A 16682-nucleotide genomic window follows, 5' to 3' on the forward strand; every position below is an offset into this window, starting at 1 on the left:
GGACCTCGTGTCCATCAGCAAACCCCATCTAGTATCTAATCCCTTCTATTAATGCTCTACTTCTAATCCAAATTCCTGCTTCGCCAGGTAACATGATTAAGTTGTGTTTACATTGGTGAATCACAGAAAGAGATGAAGCAAAAACAGAACAAGATAAAAGGAATGTGTTTACGAGTAATCACAGATGATGTTCTACCAGGAAAGAGCAATCACAAACTGAGAATATAAAGAAATGCAAAACTCACCCTCTCCACAGCAAAGGTGCGAACTGTGTATTCAGCGAGTGTCTCTGTCTTAAGAAGAGTGATTTTGATGTCACCATACATCTCGGTGTCCTCTGGCCAATATTTGCAGCATTTCACCTGTTTCAAAAACGCGAAGGCGAAGTTTTAAACAATATTCAGAACTGCAAAACTGTAGAAAACGTGAGAGTAGTCAGTCTGCAGACAGAGAATAGTCAAGACACAATCTATTTTTTAAGTTTTAAACTTCTTTTTCTCCTTTTATATACTATCAGCATGTTAACAAATGGCTCACTGTGTTGCGTGAAATCGCTACCCACACTTTTATTGAGTGGATTAAGCGGGTTGGTTTATGGTTTTGTGCACAAGCCATGCATTTATAGACTCCATCATGAACCGACGGCTCTCTGCTGAATTCCCACTGACAGGCAGCGCTAACTCAAGCAAAAGATCATTGGATGTATAAGATCTTTCTCAAATCTTTTCACAAAAGACACTGGAGGCTCAGTCATCTTTACTTCCTAAAATGAAGAGTAATGGTCTGAAGGCTTAAGTTAGGGTTTGTTAGATAAATCTAAGAGCCCCCCTAGCATGTTTCCTCGTGTCAGTATTGGGTTTCTAGGGACTAAAATCCTTCCTGCGACATTTGAAATGAAAGCACTGCATTTAGAGAGAGCGCATAATAAAATACTACTCTTTAAAAACACAACCAAGCCATTTTCAACAATTCATTCCAAAGTAAAGGAGATAATTGTAAAATGCATGAACACTATTCAAAATAATGAGATGATAATAATAAACATGAAGTACTCAATTTCATGGTTTAACGAGAACAGAAATTATAATGATGTGAAATTTAACAAGTTAAAAAAAAATTATTTATTTATTTATTAAAAAAAATGGTGTTTTTTTTTTTGGGGGGGGGGGGTCCACACTTCAAATGATGTGGAAGAAAAAAATAACAACCTGTTCCTTTGCAGATATCTTATCTTAGACAGTAAAGAGAAGAACAACACAATAATCACATACTGAACAGCAGGGCAGTAATCTTTTTATTGTACCACCACCCAGTACAATGGAGGCAATTCTTTTTAATTTAATGGATGTGTTATTTGGATTCAGCCACACAGACCACTTCTCCAAACTGGACAAACGACTACTGTGTGATTTTCACCATCCGCCACAGTATATGTTTCTCCCGGCTCGAATGAAAAGGCTGGAATATTTAAGGTGGGATTTAAAGTAACTATGTTTATGTAGGGTAGAAAATAATACTGCTTAAGTATAGCAAGCAGAGCGTGTTCACAGACAGCAGCTCTAGCAAAGATACTGTATATATGCATTTGCAAGAATTGCAGTTTCATGATGTTTGAAATGCATGCATTCACCAAAAAACTCCACAGTAGCACACAGAGACAGGTTTGTGATGATTTCTGAACATGGTACAGAAAGTTAAAGCCATCTTTAAACAGTTTTGGCAAGGAATTGACTGAGTTCATTTATAAAAGTAAAATTCAATAGGACTTTTGGTCCATCCTTGGGCAATACTTTAAATATATTGTTTCTGTCAGATGTGCGGTCAGCCAAAGCTACAAATTAAAATTAACTTACTAAAAGCAACAAGTTGCTGTTGATGTGTGTTTACAAAGTATCCTTATATTCATCCCAGCTGCCCCCTAGCTAACAGAACCAGCCCAGTGTTGGAGCAATAGAAGTCGTCTCTGAGGCAGAAAAAAAGCCGTGGGTGCACTCGGCTTCAGAATAAAGCAAACACTACAACACAATAACATCAGTAAACTTTATCTGAAGATTTCTAAGACACATCTTGAAACTTCCTTTATTTTTGAAAATGCATAACAGCAATCTGAAAAAGTAAATATAACTGTCTGACTGCAGCTTAAGACATTTAATAATTTACCCTTGAACCGTCATGCAGCTGTTTTTCCTAGATTTATAGTGTACATATTATTGATTAATGCAATCTGCACCACCCTTACACAATGTCAGGCTTTTTTTAACTAACCTCATTTTAGCTTTTCTTTTGTTGTTATCACTGTTGTATGTATCAATGTTTGAACTCTCCCATAATGACCCTTACTAGGTGCCTGTGGCACAACTTTGCTGTTAATTTATTGTTTATTGTAGACTATACTATGCTGCTGTAACACAGCAGCAGGCTAAATGAGGGATCAATAAAATAACCTCCCTGTCTAACTGGTTAGGAGGTAAATGAGACAATTATGATAGGATACAGTAAGTTGCTATCACCAAGCCAGATAAGCAGGGAAATATTCTCTTTTGGTGTTTTGCAGCATTAGCTTGGCATGAAATCGCACAATAAACTGCATGTGTGTTAAATACAGGCAGTTTAAATAAATCCACCAGAATCTTTAAATAAATCTACCAGAAGCAGATGGCTGGCTTAATGACATAAAAGGAACGAAACAATTTGCCTGGTACTGTCCAAACAAAGGCTGAGTCACGACAGAGTAAAAATAGGACGGCAATGTCCTTGTGATTAGGAAAGAAAACAAAGCAAACAAGAATGGTGGCTGCACAAAGATTTCACTGAACCTTTGTTGCATTCAGTGACCTGTTACAACTTGTAACAGCGACCAACTGGTTGCCCAAAGGTTGAGCCGCAACACCCTCGACTTCTGACCAACCGCTTTCAATCACAAGGCAATTGCAGGGGTCACCGGGTGGGAGGCAACGTGTCTCCAAACACTCATTGTGCGAATTGAACTGACTGCAATCAATCTCAGATACATCGGTGAAAGTTTGCAGATAACTGGCATAGAATTTATAAATACAGACAGATTGCCAACATGTTGCAATCAATCTAAGTCAATCTGTGCTTCTCAGCAGTAGGGGATGAAATTCAGCTGATTGTATTCTGGTTACACGTCCAGATAATGATCTCTCTCTCTCTCTCTCTCTCAGGTAGAGCAGGTCCTCTACTAATCAGAAGGTTGGTGGTGCAATCCCTGGTTGCTCCAGGATATGCCAAATATCCTACGTCAAGACACTGACCCCTAGTTGGTCTTCGATTGTTTGTGATTGTCAGCAAGTTGTATAAAGCGCTTTGAGTGCTTAGGTAGAGCAGCAAAGTGCTATTTAAAGACCAGTCCATTTACCATATAAAAGCAAGGTTGTCAAGGATGTTATTCTCCACTTAAATCACCATCCAGCAGCAACTACCTATGTGTGGAGGAGTTTCTGTTTCAGTTATGAAGTTGTGACTCAATCTGAATGTAATTAACTGAATTTGTCTTTAATGTGACTTTCTGTGTATATTGGAGGGAACAGATTTGTATTTGTGTTGACGTATCACAGTTAATTGCCATATTAAAACAAATATACTGCATGTAATTGCCAACTTCCCCCCATTTATTTGCAAACTGAGCCTGCCATTTTATCGTCTTGACGCAGCAAAGCCACTTTGATGATGGCGAGTGACTGCCAGTGGTTGAAGCACTGGCCCCTGTCTCCAAAGCAACCATTTCAAAAGGGCAACGTTGCACTCGGCTCCAGTAGTTTTGTCTCCCGTGCGACTGTAGCGTAAGCTAACAAAGTCTGCAGGTCAGCACCTCTAAAACTAGTCATTTACCATACATTTAGTTTAATCTGTCCAAAAAGCTTCCAGTTCACCAGATATTATCTTTCTGCAGTACTCGTTTTTTTCCAGTCAGTGCTAACTCACCGCTGCCTGGAGCACGGCGCACAGAAATGAAAGTAGTGTTGATCTTCTCTTGTCCACTTTCATCAAAAGTGTTTAATTGCTCCTTTCACATGCTTGTGGTATCACATCATCAATAAACCATAACGGCCTTTAGGCTGGAGTTTCCATGCAGAGCAGGGTTGCAAACGCATAAAACGCCTTTCATATTGACACCAAAAAGTCCCCTCATGATAAATGTGGTCTTTTTCTGAACACTGATTGGTGACAGGGACGGGGGAGGAAAAGGAGAGTGTACATCACTTACCCTGCCAACCTCCACCAGCTTAGTGATCATGACGATGCTGAAGCAATTTTCCTGCCACACCATCCTCCAAAAATCATAGAGAGTCTCCTGCTTAGGACCTAGTGGGAATAGGGAAGAAATAACAGAGAAAGAGACAAAAACGGCAGCATCAAAGCCTGCCCTCTCAATAACGGAGTTTCTGCTGTGAAATTTTGTATTATTGCGACCTAAGTGTCCTTTCTCAGATGGCAGGGTACTGATCTTTCGAGATTGTGCCATCAATAAAGTTATTGGAAATTCCAGGCAGTAAGAGGCAATGGGTGACAAAACAACAGCAGTAGCTGATGATGAAAGCCTGGGGGACCGCCAGTCACTCACCAGGATCTGAGCAGGAGACGTTTAGGAAGTGAAAAACAGCTTTAAAAACGGGGATCACGTAGGAAGAAAAAGCTCTGAAACAGGAAAGTGCAGCTGACATCTTCTTTCTTTCCTTTACGTTTCATCTGCCTCTATCCGTTTAACAGGAGGGAAAGGAGGTGCGGGCAGAGGATGAGCAGACCCTTAGGGATTCTGTGATAGGAGCTCCCTAGAAACTTGCTCCTCCTAAGAGGGAACGCTCATATTCCTGCAGATCCCGGAGTGACCATCTGAAGCAAAAGTGCGTTTGAGCGACAGCAACTGAACTAAAGGTTCTCTGCGTGACAATGAACACATCGCTCCACATGTCACAGAGGCTAAGAAGCTATAATTAATGTGTTTAATTATTCAACTCTACTCATAATTTATTCAGTGACTTCCCTAACACAGGCTCCACGGTTTGATAGTCACACTATCACCTTTGAAATTGGCAGAGAGATGGTTTTGGCAAGGGACTGTGCATGAGTAGGATCGTTGGCTGGATCATCTTCAATTTATTAAACTTCAACAAAAGGTACTCGCTGTACTGAATTCCCGCACACACAATTACACACCACAGCCTTGCCGGGATACTCACCCTGAGTGGCGATGAAGTGGTTGGATCGATGGTAGCCCTGAAACAGAGAAGAGGGATGACATGCTGAGTAAGCGATCTGCACCATAGGCACAGCTGTATGGGTGTCTCTCTCTCTCTGTGCTTCCCTCTTCCTTCCCTTGTTCCCTACATTCCCCTCTGTAAAGCCTGGTTTCTGTCTAATTCGTCATTGCTGTCTAACCTATTGACGCCTCCAGACCGCCTCTTTACCCTCGTTGACTGCGCAGACACGTGACGAACAAGCGCCGTTTCTTGAAAAACTGCTGACATCCCTAAAATAAGCTATTTATTCAGCTTGTCAGGCTAGCTAAGCAAACAATGCCTAAAAAGATATGATAAAGAACCTACAGGTGTGCATTTCTAAATTTCAGGTGTCCGGTTTATTTAGCCATCTCTGCCTCGGAGTGCCTACTCATAAAAATAAATCAATTTTCGTTGGAGATGCTATATGCACTGGGCGACGAATTAGCAACCCAAGAGGAAATTTCATCCTGAAATTCTTCCACTTGTCACAAGCCATACAGCTGGATCCGTGTCTTGCACACGTTACACATCAATGCACGACACCAGCAGTCTTCAAGAAGAAAATCAAAAGTACACAGCAAAGTTTTCTGAAAACCTTTATATCAAAGGATGTGACAACATTTGATATAGATGACAGACATTTTCATATGGCGAGTATGGGTTGAATATGAATGAACAATGAGATGTCACCTCTGCAGCCTTGAGGGGGATAAACATGACAAAGACCACCTGAGGGACTTTGAAGCATAAACCCTTTTCAGGATGAGCAAACTGTTCAAAGGAGGTCCTCCTGGAAATAAGCACTGCTTAGCTAACCTTTTAAACGAAAGGAGACAACTGCCTTGAGATTGTATGAAAACATCAGCCAGAAAACTGCATAGATGGTTCCCTGTTTGCTGAGAGGAGCAGCTGGAATGATAATTGATGCTGCAATTACTTAACTTACAGGAGTCCGTGGAGGGGGAGAAGGCAGGTCAGGAATAATCTGAGAAGACTGCCAAGCCCACAGGCTCTCATCAAATCAGTATGATGAGGCAATCCATGTTGATAACACTATTTTTTTATCTTTTTGCAGAGGGCATCTTCGTAATATTTTGAGTCCATCCACATTGCTGACGGATTGCTAAACTGAATCGCATCCACTCAGATAAATGTGGACATGTTTGAAATGGAGATGGATGACCAGTGCTGTGAGGCCTGCTATCCACAATTTCTCAGGCCCTGGCCAAACTCTATCAGCATGAATGCCAAGCTTTCTCCATATGAGACGGTTGCCATAACAACCGAAGATCCTCCATCCAGAGAGAGGACACATCTCTTTGTGTTCATTTAAAATCATGAGCTAAAAAGGGCATTTCTTTTGCATTTGATTGGTTTAATGCGCACTAACCTGATACACCCTGACCTTTGAGCATTTGTGGATAGAGGACAGTGGAAAGAGTAAGGGGGAAGGGGGTAGAGGGAAAGGGGAAATAGAGCAATGGCAGGCAGAAGAACGAGCAGTTAAGTACTTACTTCCCTGTTAATCCGAATCTACAGGGTCCGAGGTCGAGGAAGTGAGGTGGGAAGTAGAAAAGAAGACATATAGGCTAGTTAATGAAAGAAGCTTTAGGAGGTATGGTTAGAGACAGCAGGGAAGCCTGCGTGTGCATAGGTGTTGATGAGAGAACAGCAAGAATTAGCTTCATCGTGTGTTAGCGCAATGACTTTGTGTGAATCAGTGACCTAAGGCCAATCATGTTTGATCAACTCTCTTATCTCTCAGTTGTGTTTTTGTTCAAATTTGTGTTTTCTTTCCTTTTGAATTTGGCTTTAAAATTATGCAAACAGTATTTTCATTGCATCTCGCAAATTCAAAGCAGCTAGCAAGCTTATATTAGTACTCTGCTTATTTAGCATTTTGCTCTCGTTGGCAAATTCATGATGCACAGTTAAACAGGGCGGTAGTCCTGCAGTTATTCTGCATAACCAGATGATGTCTTCTTTATTCTGCATTTGCTTTAACTCATGCACTGCATATAACACTTAACAACGGAATGTGGTGTGTTAGTTACTTATTTAGCCACAAGATTTCGATACCACACTCAAAAATTCTTTTCATTTTTTAACTTTTAGTCTTTGGCAGTCAGTTCATGAACAAAGCCGAGTACAGCTGTGCTACCGATTTGCAATGAGGAAAAAAGAAAAGGAAAAAGCATTCTCCCGTTAGGCCGGAGCTAATTATGCTTAATATTTATCACTTTAAAGCTTATTGGTGCACGCCTTACCTAACAGGACTTTTGAAACCGTACAATCCAACCAGCGCACCGAGGTCTACGAACCAACTCCTCTTGGACATTCTGAGATCCAGACTTTGAAGCAGAGTCTTTTCAGTGGTGGCTCCTAATCTTTGGAACAACTTACCTTCTTACATAAGAGCTGCACAGTGTCTCTATCATTTGAAAACACTTTGAATAACCTATTTTTTCTCCCTTGCTTTTGGGTCTAGTTGAGCGAGGAATCTTATTTTTCATACAAAAACAGCCTTATTTACCTGTTTTATTTGACTTCTAGTGTGTTTAATTAGTGACTGTTCCATAAAGTGTATATTTTATATAGCTTTTACAGCACTCTGGTTAACTGAGGCTGTTCAAATTAAGCTACAGAAATAACCTAATTTGACTCTACAGCAGTCTCAGTTTCTTGTGTGCCCCTTGGGACAATTTTCAACCACCACCCGCGACAGACCATTTCTAGAAAACAGACAACTATACCATTGTAAGAGAGATATTTTCAAATGCAAACAAGATTGGTTCATACTTTATTTCTTAGGCTTGATCATTAAAAAAGCTTTATTTGTGGGAAGTGAATGGGCTGAGCCAGAACCAAAACAACAAGAACAATAAAAAAAGTGTCATGATTCACAGCAAGCGAGTAGTTTTCATTTAAATTAGCCCATATTGAAGTTTTCCTTTATACAGTCGAGCTTACAACAGAACTGAAAATGACTCAAGTAATATCAAATAAGGGCTTCCTCTAATTTCACTGTAATATACACACTAAAAACCTTTTTACAGATTTAAATTCATAAAATCTCACTGAGGCACAAAGGCAGACTTAGTATAATTTATTAAGATTTAAACACTAAAAAAGCATGTTTGCTTTAGTTAGAATATGTGATGACTAAGTTCAGTTTGATCAGACCTTGTAAAAGCCTGCGAGTGTTGCTATCAAGGTGCTGTCCACTGTTTGGTAAGTGTGAACATTGCACAACGTGCACATGCACGACGCTACTATCCGTGCCAGAGTTCATTACCAGCAGGCAGTCTTGAGTCCAGATGAAAGCTAGAAAGTCATTCAGACATGCACTCCCGTCCTGTTAATCTGAAAGCGTCTGATCGTGTCATCGTCATATCCAAATGGAAACCCTGGACCTCACATCACATCACCAGATAGGTACTATAAGATTATGACTACATCTTTATAAATTGCTCAGATCGTCACAGAATCCTTGTAAAAGTATAAACAGCATGAACTTAAAAACATTTTTTCTTTTCATTCAGAAATAATACTCGTTTACCAGCACGATGCACTCGTTGCCTTAATGTTTGAATGTAAGACAGCCTTGCACATGCTGAAGCCATAAGAAACAGTAACATAAAGGGGAATTAGATCTTTATAACACAATGCTGTCACTTTAACAGGCAGATAAAGCCCAAAAGTGTAACATATCCCATGTCTGAAAAGGAGTTGTACTGCTTTTAAGGATTTAACATTACACCACTGTCTGTCACTTTTTCAAACAACAACAAAGGCCCTCTCTGCACTGCCTGTCACTACAGAATTGCATATGCATGCATATCTCAACACTCGCATGACAGATGAGTGTCCTCCTTGTCTGCGTATCCCAGCTAGCCATACTCGTAGGATTTGGCGCACATTGTTGGCTGCGTATGCAATCGTCATGAGGATGGGAAGAGAGGGTTAATCACACGAAGCGCAGTGTAATCATAGTTAATCCTGAAGCACCCGCAGATTCAGCTTTTGCTAATCTCCTATTGATTAACTTATCACCTTTTTTTCTGCGTGAACACTGCCCAACAACACTGTGTGAAAAGCAAGTGAACAGATTTAAATTTGGACGAAAAAAGTAGAAATTTAAAGCAAAAACTGAGAAAATCTTTGTATTTTTAGGGCCTTCTTATGCATAGAACAACAAGATATTACTGCTATTTGTTATTTACAATATTTACATAGATTAACCCAGCATGGATAAAGAGTGTAATGGTGTAAGAGTATCTTCCTGAAGTGGGAGGAGCCTGTTGAGCCCAGTTATGAGGTGAGCCCATGGAGACATTAGGTTCAATTTCTTTGCTGGGTAAACGTCATCTGTTTTAGAGTTTAAGAATTTAAATAAATATTGTAAATGTGTGTTTGTTTACTGTCACGAACACCTCAAAACTCTTGATGCAGATAAAATGCAAAGTAGCAACAGCCATTAAGCACTGCTCTGCTCTCTCTGGTCTGCAAATGCTACAAGAAGCTGGTTCAGATATGCAAAGTTCTGTACACATCAGAAAGAAAATGCAAATAACCAGTCATTAAGCGACAAAGAGAGAAAACAGAGATCCAGCACTTTGTCCCCTCTGCTCTGAAAGCACGATAATGTTTCAGAGGGAGGAAAAACTTTTCCATTTAACCTCTGGTGAAATAATCACAGGCTGTCCAAAATATGCTCCACTGCGGCTGAGTACTTACAATTCATCTCGCTGGGTCAGGGAGTAACATCACTGACACTGACACTGTAGTGGCTGCTGAGTGGTGTTTTCCCTCTAATGCCCGCATGTCTGTGCCCTCAACGCTAATGGAGACCCTCACAATAACTACAGCCTAACAGCAGGCCAGGTTTTTAATGCCCTCTCATTGTAATGAACTCTCTAAAAGCATCTCACCACTGGCCTTTCTGTACAGAGTGTCAAACATTTAATGATACGATTTGGCCAAAAGGTAGAATTCACCCAAAATCAAGTCAATGTGAGGAACTAAAAATGACATAATTTGTCTTTAATGTATATCTTTTATAAATGTCTGGCAGACTGTTATCCTAAAAAAAGAAGAATTATTTAAACTCTAACCATCCTCAAATGGAGTTGGGTGTACATAAGCACTTCTCTCTTTTATTCTTTTGTTTTACAGTCTGCCATACTTACAGTAGTCCCACTGAGAGGTGTGCAAAATAAATTTTGCAAGATCTAGATTGCCAGACTTCCCTTGACATTTCTCAAACGAACAGCAGTGTCACAACTATGACAGAGGATTCACAGGGAAACTGAAACACAAGTTTCTGCTTTTTTCCCCCACATTCCTGGTTAAATCATTTATTAATAACTAACTGCTGCCTTCTAAGCACACGCACTTCTGTTTTCTCAGTAAAAAATATAGCCTCGGCTAGCTGTAATGAATGACAACACATATGAATGGGACACGTTAGCAACATACACATGTATTTCATATGATAAGTGAGAAATGTTGACTGCATGTGGTGTGACAGGAGGTGAACGGTGGAAAGGATCATCTCTGCTCGGCCCATCCAGAGATTGAATGACGACAGGGACGTCTATTTAATTTAGGGGGATTTGTAGCATCGTACAGAAAGGTTCATCTACTCTGCAAAGCATTAAATATATTTATCCTGTTCTGTTTTAATAAAAGTGATGGCACAGGTAAGTCTGGGTCAGGGATCCAATGTGGCAATTGACAACCATGGCATTTGGCAAAACACTGGCGGGAACGGTGTCTGATTGGATGAAAGCCTCCAGGTGAAAGTGGGGCAGCAGACTGGTGGGCTTACAGGAATGAGAGAGATGGACTGAGGCTTTGCAGAGTGTGAGAGATAGAGACTCGGCAGAAGCTATTTGTGTCCCATATTGAACCAAGACAGGAAAAAACAGAAAAGCAGCATCAGACTTACGTCAATGTAGTTTGCGTTAATGTAGTCTGAGTTGGGGTCTCCCAACAGAGGGTGGAGCTTCACTCTGTGTCGATCATCTGAGGGAGATAAAAATAAAAGAGCAAAGAAATATTGAAAATACAACTGTCACAACATTTTCTGTGTTTTTATTGATTTTCTAAACATTTTCTGATTACTTACATCCCAGCAAGGTGTCATGCCTCCCTTTTGTTTTGTCTTTTTTCTTTGTGCAGTCCCAGCCATCAAAGAAGCTCTGCGGATGAAGACGACACTTGTTGAAGATTTCAAGAGCAAAATCAAACACCTCCTAATCACAGTTTTCTCATGTTTTTCCAAGACGAAAAGGAAGATTGCATCTTGCGGTCAACAAGGAGCAGCAGCTTAGATCGAGAGCTCCTGTACACTAGGAAGTTTGGGGTTTTATGCATTATATGTAATTAAAGAAAAGATCTGTGTTAGCCGCAGATAGTCCTCATCTGATCCCAGAGCCCTAATAAGTCACGGACCCCCCATTTGCAGCTAATCTTGTTAAAGCCCTCAGCAATTTAGAACTGGGTTTAAAGCTTTTGTGTCAATGAAAGTATCAAGAGGCAAACCAAAATAATCCAAGAATTATTTTTTTTTCCCCACAGAGAAATAATGTCAGTCACATACAGTTCAGAGTGTCAGAGATACATTCATCTGAAACTAATGAACACATTTAAATGTCAAGCTTCAGCTTTAATTAAAGCAGGTGAATTATGTACTGCGTATTAAAGAATACAACATGCCCAGAGATTAGAAATCAAAAGCAATTTGTCAGATAAACACAAAATCAAACACTATCATCATATCTATCATCTTGTGTGTTTGCCATCTTGTTCCGTTTGTGTAATTCAGGATGGCGGGGGGGGTGGAGCCTATCCCAGCAGCGACAGAGAAAGAGGCAGGGTACACTCACGTTCACATACTAAGAATCCCGTTAAACTAACCCCACTAACTGCATGTGTTTGTACTGTGGGATGAAGCACCCGAATGATCCCACACAGACATGGGGAGAATATCCTAACATCACACATATAGGCTCCGGCCAGATGGACCTTGCGCATTTGCTTCTAAATAATCCCAAATAAGAGAAAATAACTCCGCCACAGGCAATGTGGTGCATGAAGACGCTCGTGTTTTTGATTACTAGTGAATTAAAAAAATACCAATCGTTTCCTTAGAATTAAAGGTGACCATAACACGATGGAAATGCTTCCATGAAATGCGTGGGACAGTAAACAACAATGCATGCTGTCGTCATGGCTACAGCTACTAATGGTTCTGATAATGCAGGAACCGCAGGTACTGCTGAAAGCAGTTCATATGAAGCTTGGAGAGTTTTTTTTTTAAAAACACGTGACCCTGACCTCGAGCACAGTTCAGAGCCATTAGGTGATTACTGTGTGTAAGGTTGATTACATTCTGACCAGTACTGCGGAGCAGGAATTGTAAACGGATGGATGGATAAGCTCATCGGTCCAGCTGGATGAGATAAAAAAAATTTCACATTTGAGAATGTCCCCGAGAAGCAGAATTAATAAAATAAAAAAATATGACTAAAAAGGTAAGACAATAAGACAACTGCTTACTTTACAGAACCAAAATCAATCAGCTTTAGGTCATGCTAAGTGCTAAAGAACACACTTGCATCTTTTTGTTCTTGGCTTTAGAAAGTAAGCTACGTGTGTTTCTGTAATAGTGCAGAATACTTTATTTATTTATATATTTATGTATCTCTTTTTCTTTTTAAAGAAAGCATAAGAAATGAAGAGGAGCTAGCTTGTTTTGGGACTACAAGTAGTCCATTTTCATTTGTGTGAGTGAACCTCCAGCCTAGCTTGGTTATCAAAAGCACATTTACAACTCCATCAGTGTGGATGTTATTGCTTTTTAACCAAGAGCGTGCCTTTTAACCCTCAGGTCATTAGCAAAGTAACATGGCTATTAAGAGCACACGAGACACCTTTAACAGGCTTTCTTGTTTCTCTTTTACAATCCTGAGAAAAACAAAAATAACTTACTTGCTATGTGAGATAGAAATTGCCACATAAATCCACTTCACATTGCTGGTTACTGCTGTGCGACATACTGGCTGTTTGTGTACCTGCAGTTTACCAATCACAGTGTGAAAGCAGACAAACTGTCTACCACCTGCTTCATGGATGGCTTCTTAGTTATACTTTAACACATCTCATTCACCGTTATCTGCCTGCCTGCATGGATGCACCAGCAAGCATTTACTCGCCCAAGTTGTCATAAGTCACTCAGTGGCTAAATTAAGCTTGCAAACAGCTCCCTCAGATCTGTGAATAAAAATACGCACACACCAGTGTACCCCCAGTGGTTTGCAGCCACTTGGGGAATTTTGTGAAACTCTGCCCAAGTCTGCATGCTGAGCAGGGGATTACAATGCAGTTCCCCCCGCAGAGAGCCAAGAACCAGCCAAATCCTGCCCAGGATTACACCCTCCTCCCTACTTTTTCCTCCTCTTTTCACACACTTCATTTCTGGGTCTGCCTTTCCCTCTGAATCACTTGTTCTTGTAACCAACTATTTCTCTCTCTGTCCACCTTTTCCTTTACTCCCTCCCTTATTTTATTGACACTACACCTCTGAGCTCTCTCTGCTTGTGTGAGTGCTCTGCTTCCTCTCCTGCTGCCTCAAGAGAGAAGCAGGAAAGTAAAGAAGAAGAAAAAATACAGGAAAAACTGTGAGAGAATGGCAGAACAGTGAAGGAGAGAAAAACAACTCAGGCTTACGAAGGACTGATTAGAAACCATCGCTGGCAAAGATCAGTGGGTGGGTAAGTCAAGAGGATTACATCATTTATTTGTTAAATTATTACACTTATAAATCAATTTTTTTAATTTTAACATAGTGATGTTGTATCAGTGTCTCAGTAGATTTTATGACAGTAACAATCCAGTGGCAGACTTACTGTGCTGGATTAATCTTTGTGTCACTTTGACCCATTAATTTTTCAACCGCATAATTTTAAGATGACAATGAGTGAATTGTGGATCTCTCTGTGATGACTTTCACAATAATCCCCCCCAAACACACACACACACACACACACACACACACACACACACACACACACACACACACACACACACACACACACAGCCAAAATCCAATCAGAAATCTTATCTGCTAGAAAATATTCTACTAGAAAACAGCAGAATTAACAAGCTCGACCAATGTTTGTTTAAAAAAAAAATTTAAAGACAGGAAAAAAAACACCAGCTGCCTATTTTTTTTTTCTTTAAACAAACATAATAATTTGGTAGCCCCAGCTGCAACTAAACATCAAATCAGTGTTTGAATGCGTCCATCATTCTTTCTAACCTCAGCCTCAGGGTGCAAAGAGGTATAATGAAAGTTTTGAATTCCCCAGAAAAGCTCTGCCGCTGTTTACTTGTACGTTTCTGCGGTGGGAATACGATGGCGGTGACAGAAACCGCCACACGTATAAGCCCTTTTTACAGCTCACTGTAAATTCTTGATCAGTGTTTTTACAGAGCGCAGGTACTCCGCAGGGAAATAAAAACCTATGCCTGCCGAGGGAGTGTAATATGATACTCCTCATCATTTTCCTTCATAATAGAGAGAGACACTCCATAAAAACACATACTCTTAGCACAGAGGGGGGAAAAAAACACAAACACACACACAAAGAGGTGTGTATTGATTTTTTGAGTGGAGTGTGTTTTGCCCGTGAGGGACAGTTTAATGAGTCTACAAGCAGAGTTCCAGAGGCAGAAACCATGAACCAGAGACAAAAGTTGTTTTCTCCCTCTCTTTTTTTTTTTGCAAATGTTTCAGGCCGCGGGTGACAGAGATGGACTTTTCCTCAGGTTGTGAGCTCAACGTTCTGCCACAATTGTTCCATCGGGGAGAGGCATTCAGAGTTTTGGGCCCTTCGTTAGATGGCAAAGATAGAGACAGCAAAGCACAGCTAGAGGAGAAGGATATGTAATGTAAAATGTAAAAAAATGAATAAATAAATAAAACAGCAGAGATAGAAACGGGCTCGTTATTGGTAAGACTGTGTATTATTATCATCATAATAGTTCAAAGAAAACAGGGCATTTGATCTCAGCGACACATGAGTTTTGAACTCGTTACACCATGAGGAATATTGGCTGACCCTTGATATCACTGGACACAAAAACCTAATAACCCCTACACACTACATTACAGGATAACTGGTGATTTGTACATTTCCTTGTGTTAACAAATCCCATTGAAAGATGAGAACCGCAACTTGAATCATACTGGCTGTGTCCAAAGCTGGATTTAGCTTATGCCCCTTGGGGCCAGAGCTCCAGAAGAAGACATGTCACCCAGTGCAACATGTGACTCAATAATGAGTTCGTAAAAGTTTCTGGACAATAATGGGACACAAAGCTGTAAGACACACTAAACCAGGCTCTGGATGTATGTTAAGTCAAATACATTTGTAGCTAGTTTGCATCTCTTCAATAAGAAAAATATAGAAAATTACCATTGTTATAATGTAAGGACCCTCAGCTGCACATTATGGAGCATTGCCATGTTTGAGCTGTGACGGGGTCGAGACTTCTGGCTTCCAAATAATTACACACACTCTATATTTTCATGACAATTACAAGAAATCAAATGAGCCAAACTGTGCCCGTCGCTAACAGCAAGTGCAAATCCACACGTTGTATTGTTAGATGTGCTCCAACAGAAAACATATACCAGGCATCACTAATGACAGTATTGATCTAGGCATCACAGTCTAATGATTACTTCTGAGAATAACAGAGCAGTGGGAGATAAATACTATCATAAATACTACACAACAGGGAGACTGTTATTTGGAGGCTTGAGTGACTGGGTGGCAAGAGCTCTCTTTTCTCAATTGTCTCCCTCTCACACAAAACGATCCCAGACAGCCCCTTCCTGTCCTCGCCGCCAAAAAAAAAATCTGCCAGCAGTGGACGATGAGGCTCACTCGAGCTAGAGATGTTTAACCTCAAGACTGAGGTCATCTCTAGGGCCCAGATGAGGATAATTATTCATATGCACAACAACAGTGTGATCCAAAAGCCTCTTTAACCTTGGTAATTAATTTCAGTGTGGGATAAGGAGGGCGGATGATGTGGAGGATTTCAGATTGATGGTCTCCCACTTTCAACATTCAGGCTATATGGCCTCTTTACGCTCACAGTTATCTTCCACTGAGGCTGTGGCTAGAGTGCCCTGACACAAGTCCAGGTGTCTGTTGGGATTTTGTATCATTTATGATTGTGAGTGCATGAAATATATTAATTTGCCTTTACTGAATTAGTACAATCAAATGTCAGGAGTAAAACATACAAAACCAGCTTTAAATAAAACAGGGAGGAGAAACTGCTGTAAAACTGACCTTGTGGCTTTAACTGGACCCAGACTTCAGCAGCCTTCAGCATGAGTATATCATTTGTTGGGAGGAG

The 16682-nt window shown here is 40.4% G+C and overlaps 1 protein-coding gene and 1 long non-coding RNA gene across 5 annotated transcripts in view; one reads left to right on the forward strand and one right to left on the reverse strand.

Moving 5' to 3' along the window:
• Positions 1 to 16682, reverse strand: part of ptprub (protein tyrosine phosphatase receptor type Ub) — a 195632-nt gene that overhangs the window by 19526 nt on the left and 159424 nt on the right. For 2 of the 4 annotated variants that reach the window (XM_085291248.1, XM_085291246.1), the window contains 6 exons: positions 11374 to 11446; positions 11194 to 11270; positions 6759 to 6776; positions 5202 to 5238; positions 4229 to 4326; positions 246 to 362 (listed from right to left, as the gene is read on the reverse strand). In XM_085291248.1, coding sequence (XP_085147374.1) covers positions 246 to 362; positions 4229 to 4326; positions 5202 to 5238; positions 6759 to 6776; positions 11194 to 11270; positions 11374 to 11446 — 420 coding nt within the window. The remainder of the gene's footprint in view (positions 1 to 245; positions 363 to 4228; positions 4327 to 5201; positions 5239 to 6758; positions 6777 to 11193; positions 11271 to 11373; positions 11447 to 16682) is intronic. The other 2 variants (XM_085291249.1, XM_085291247.1) reach the window with 1 other exon arrangement.
• LOC146563891 (uncharacterized) lies at positions 13709 to 15238 on the forward strand. The gene is made up of 2 exons (XR_014894373.1): positions 13709 to 14020; positions 15046 to 15238. It is a non-coding gene; the product is annotated as an uncharacterized LOC146563891 (long non-coding RNA).

Source organism: Mchenga conophoros, linkage group LG11 (genome assembly GCF_057382185.1).
Source record: "Mchenga conophoros isolate Kocher_MC1m ecotype Shallow Benthic linkage group LG11, M_conophoros_male_GT1.1, whole genome shotgun sequence".
Classification (NCBI taxonomy): domain Eukaryota; kingdom Metazoa; phylum Chordata; class Actinopteri; order Cichliformes; family Cichlidae; genus Mchenga; species Mchenga conophoros.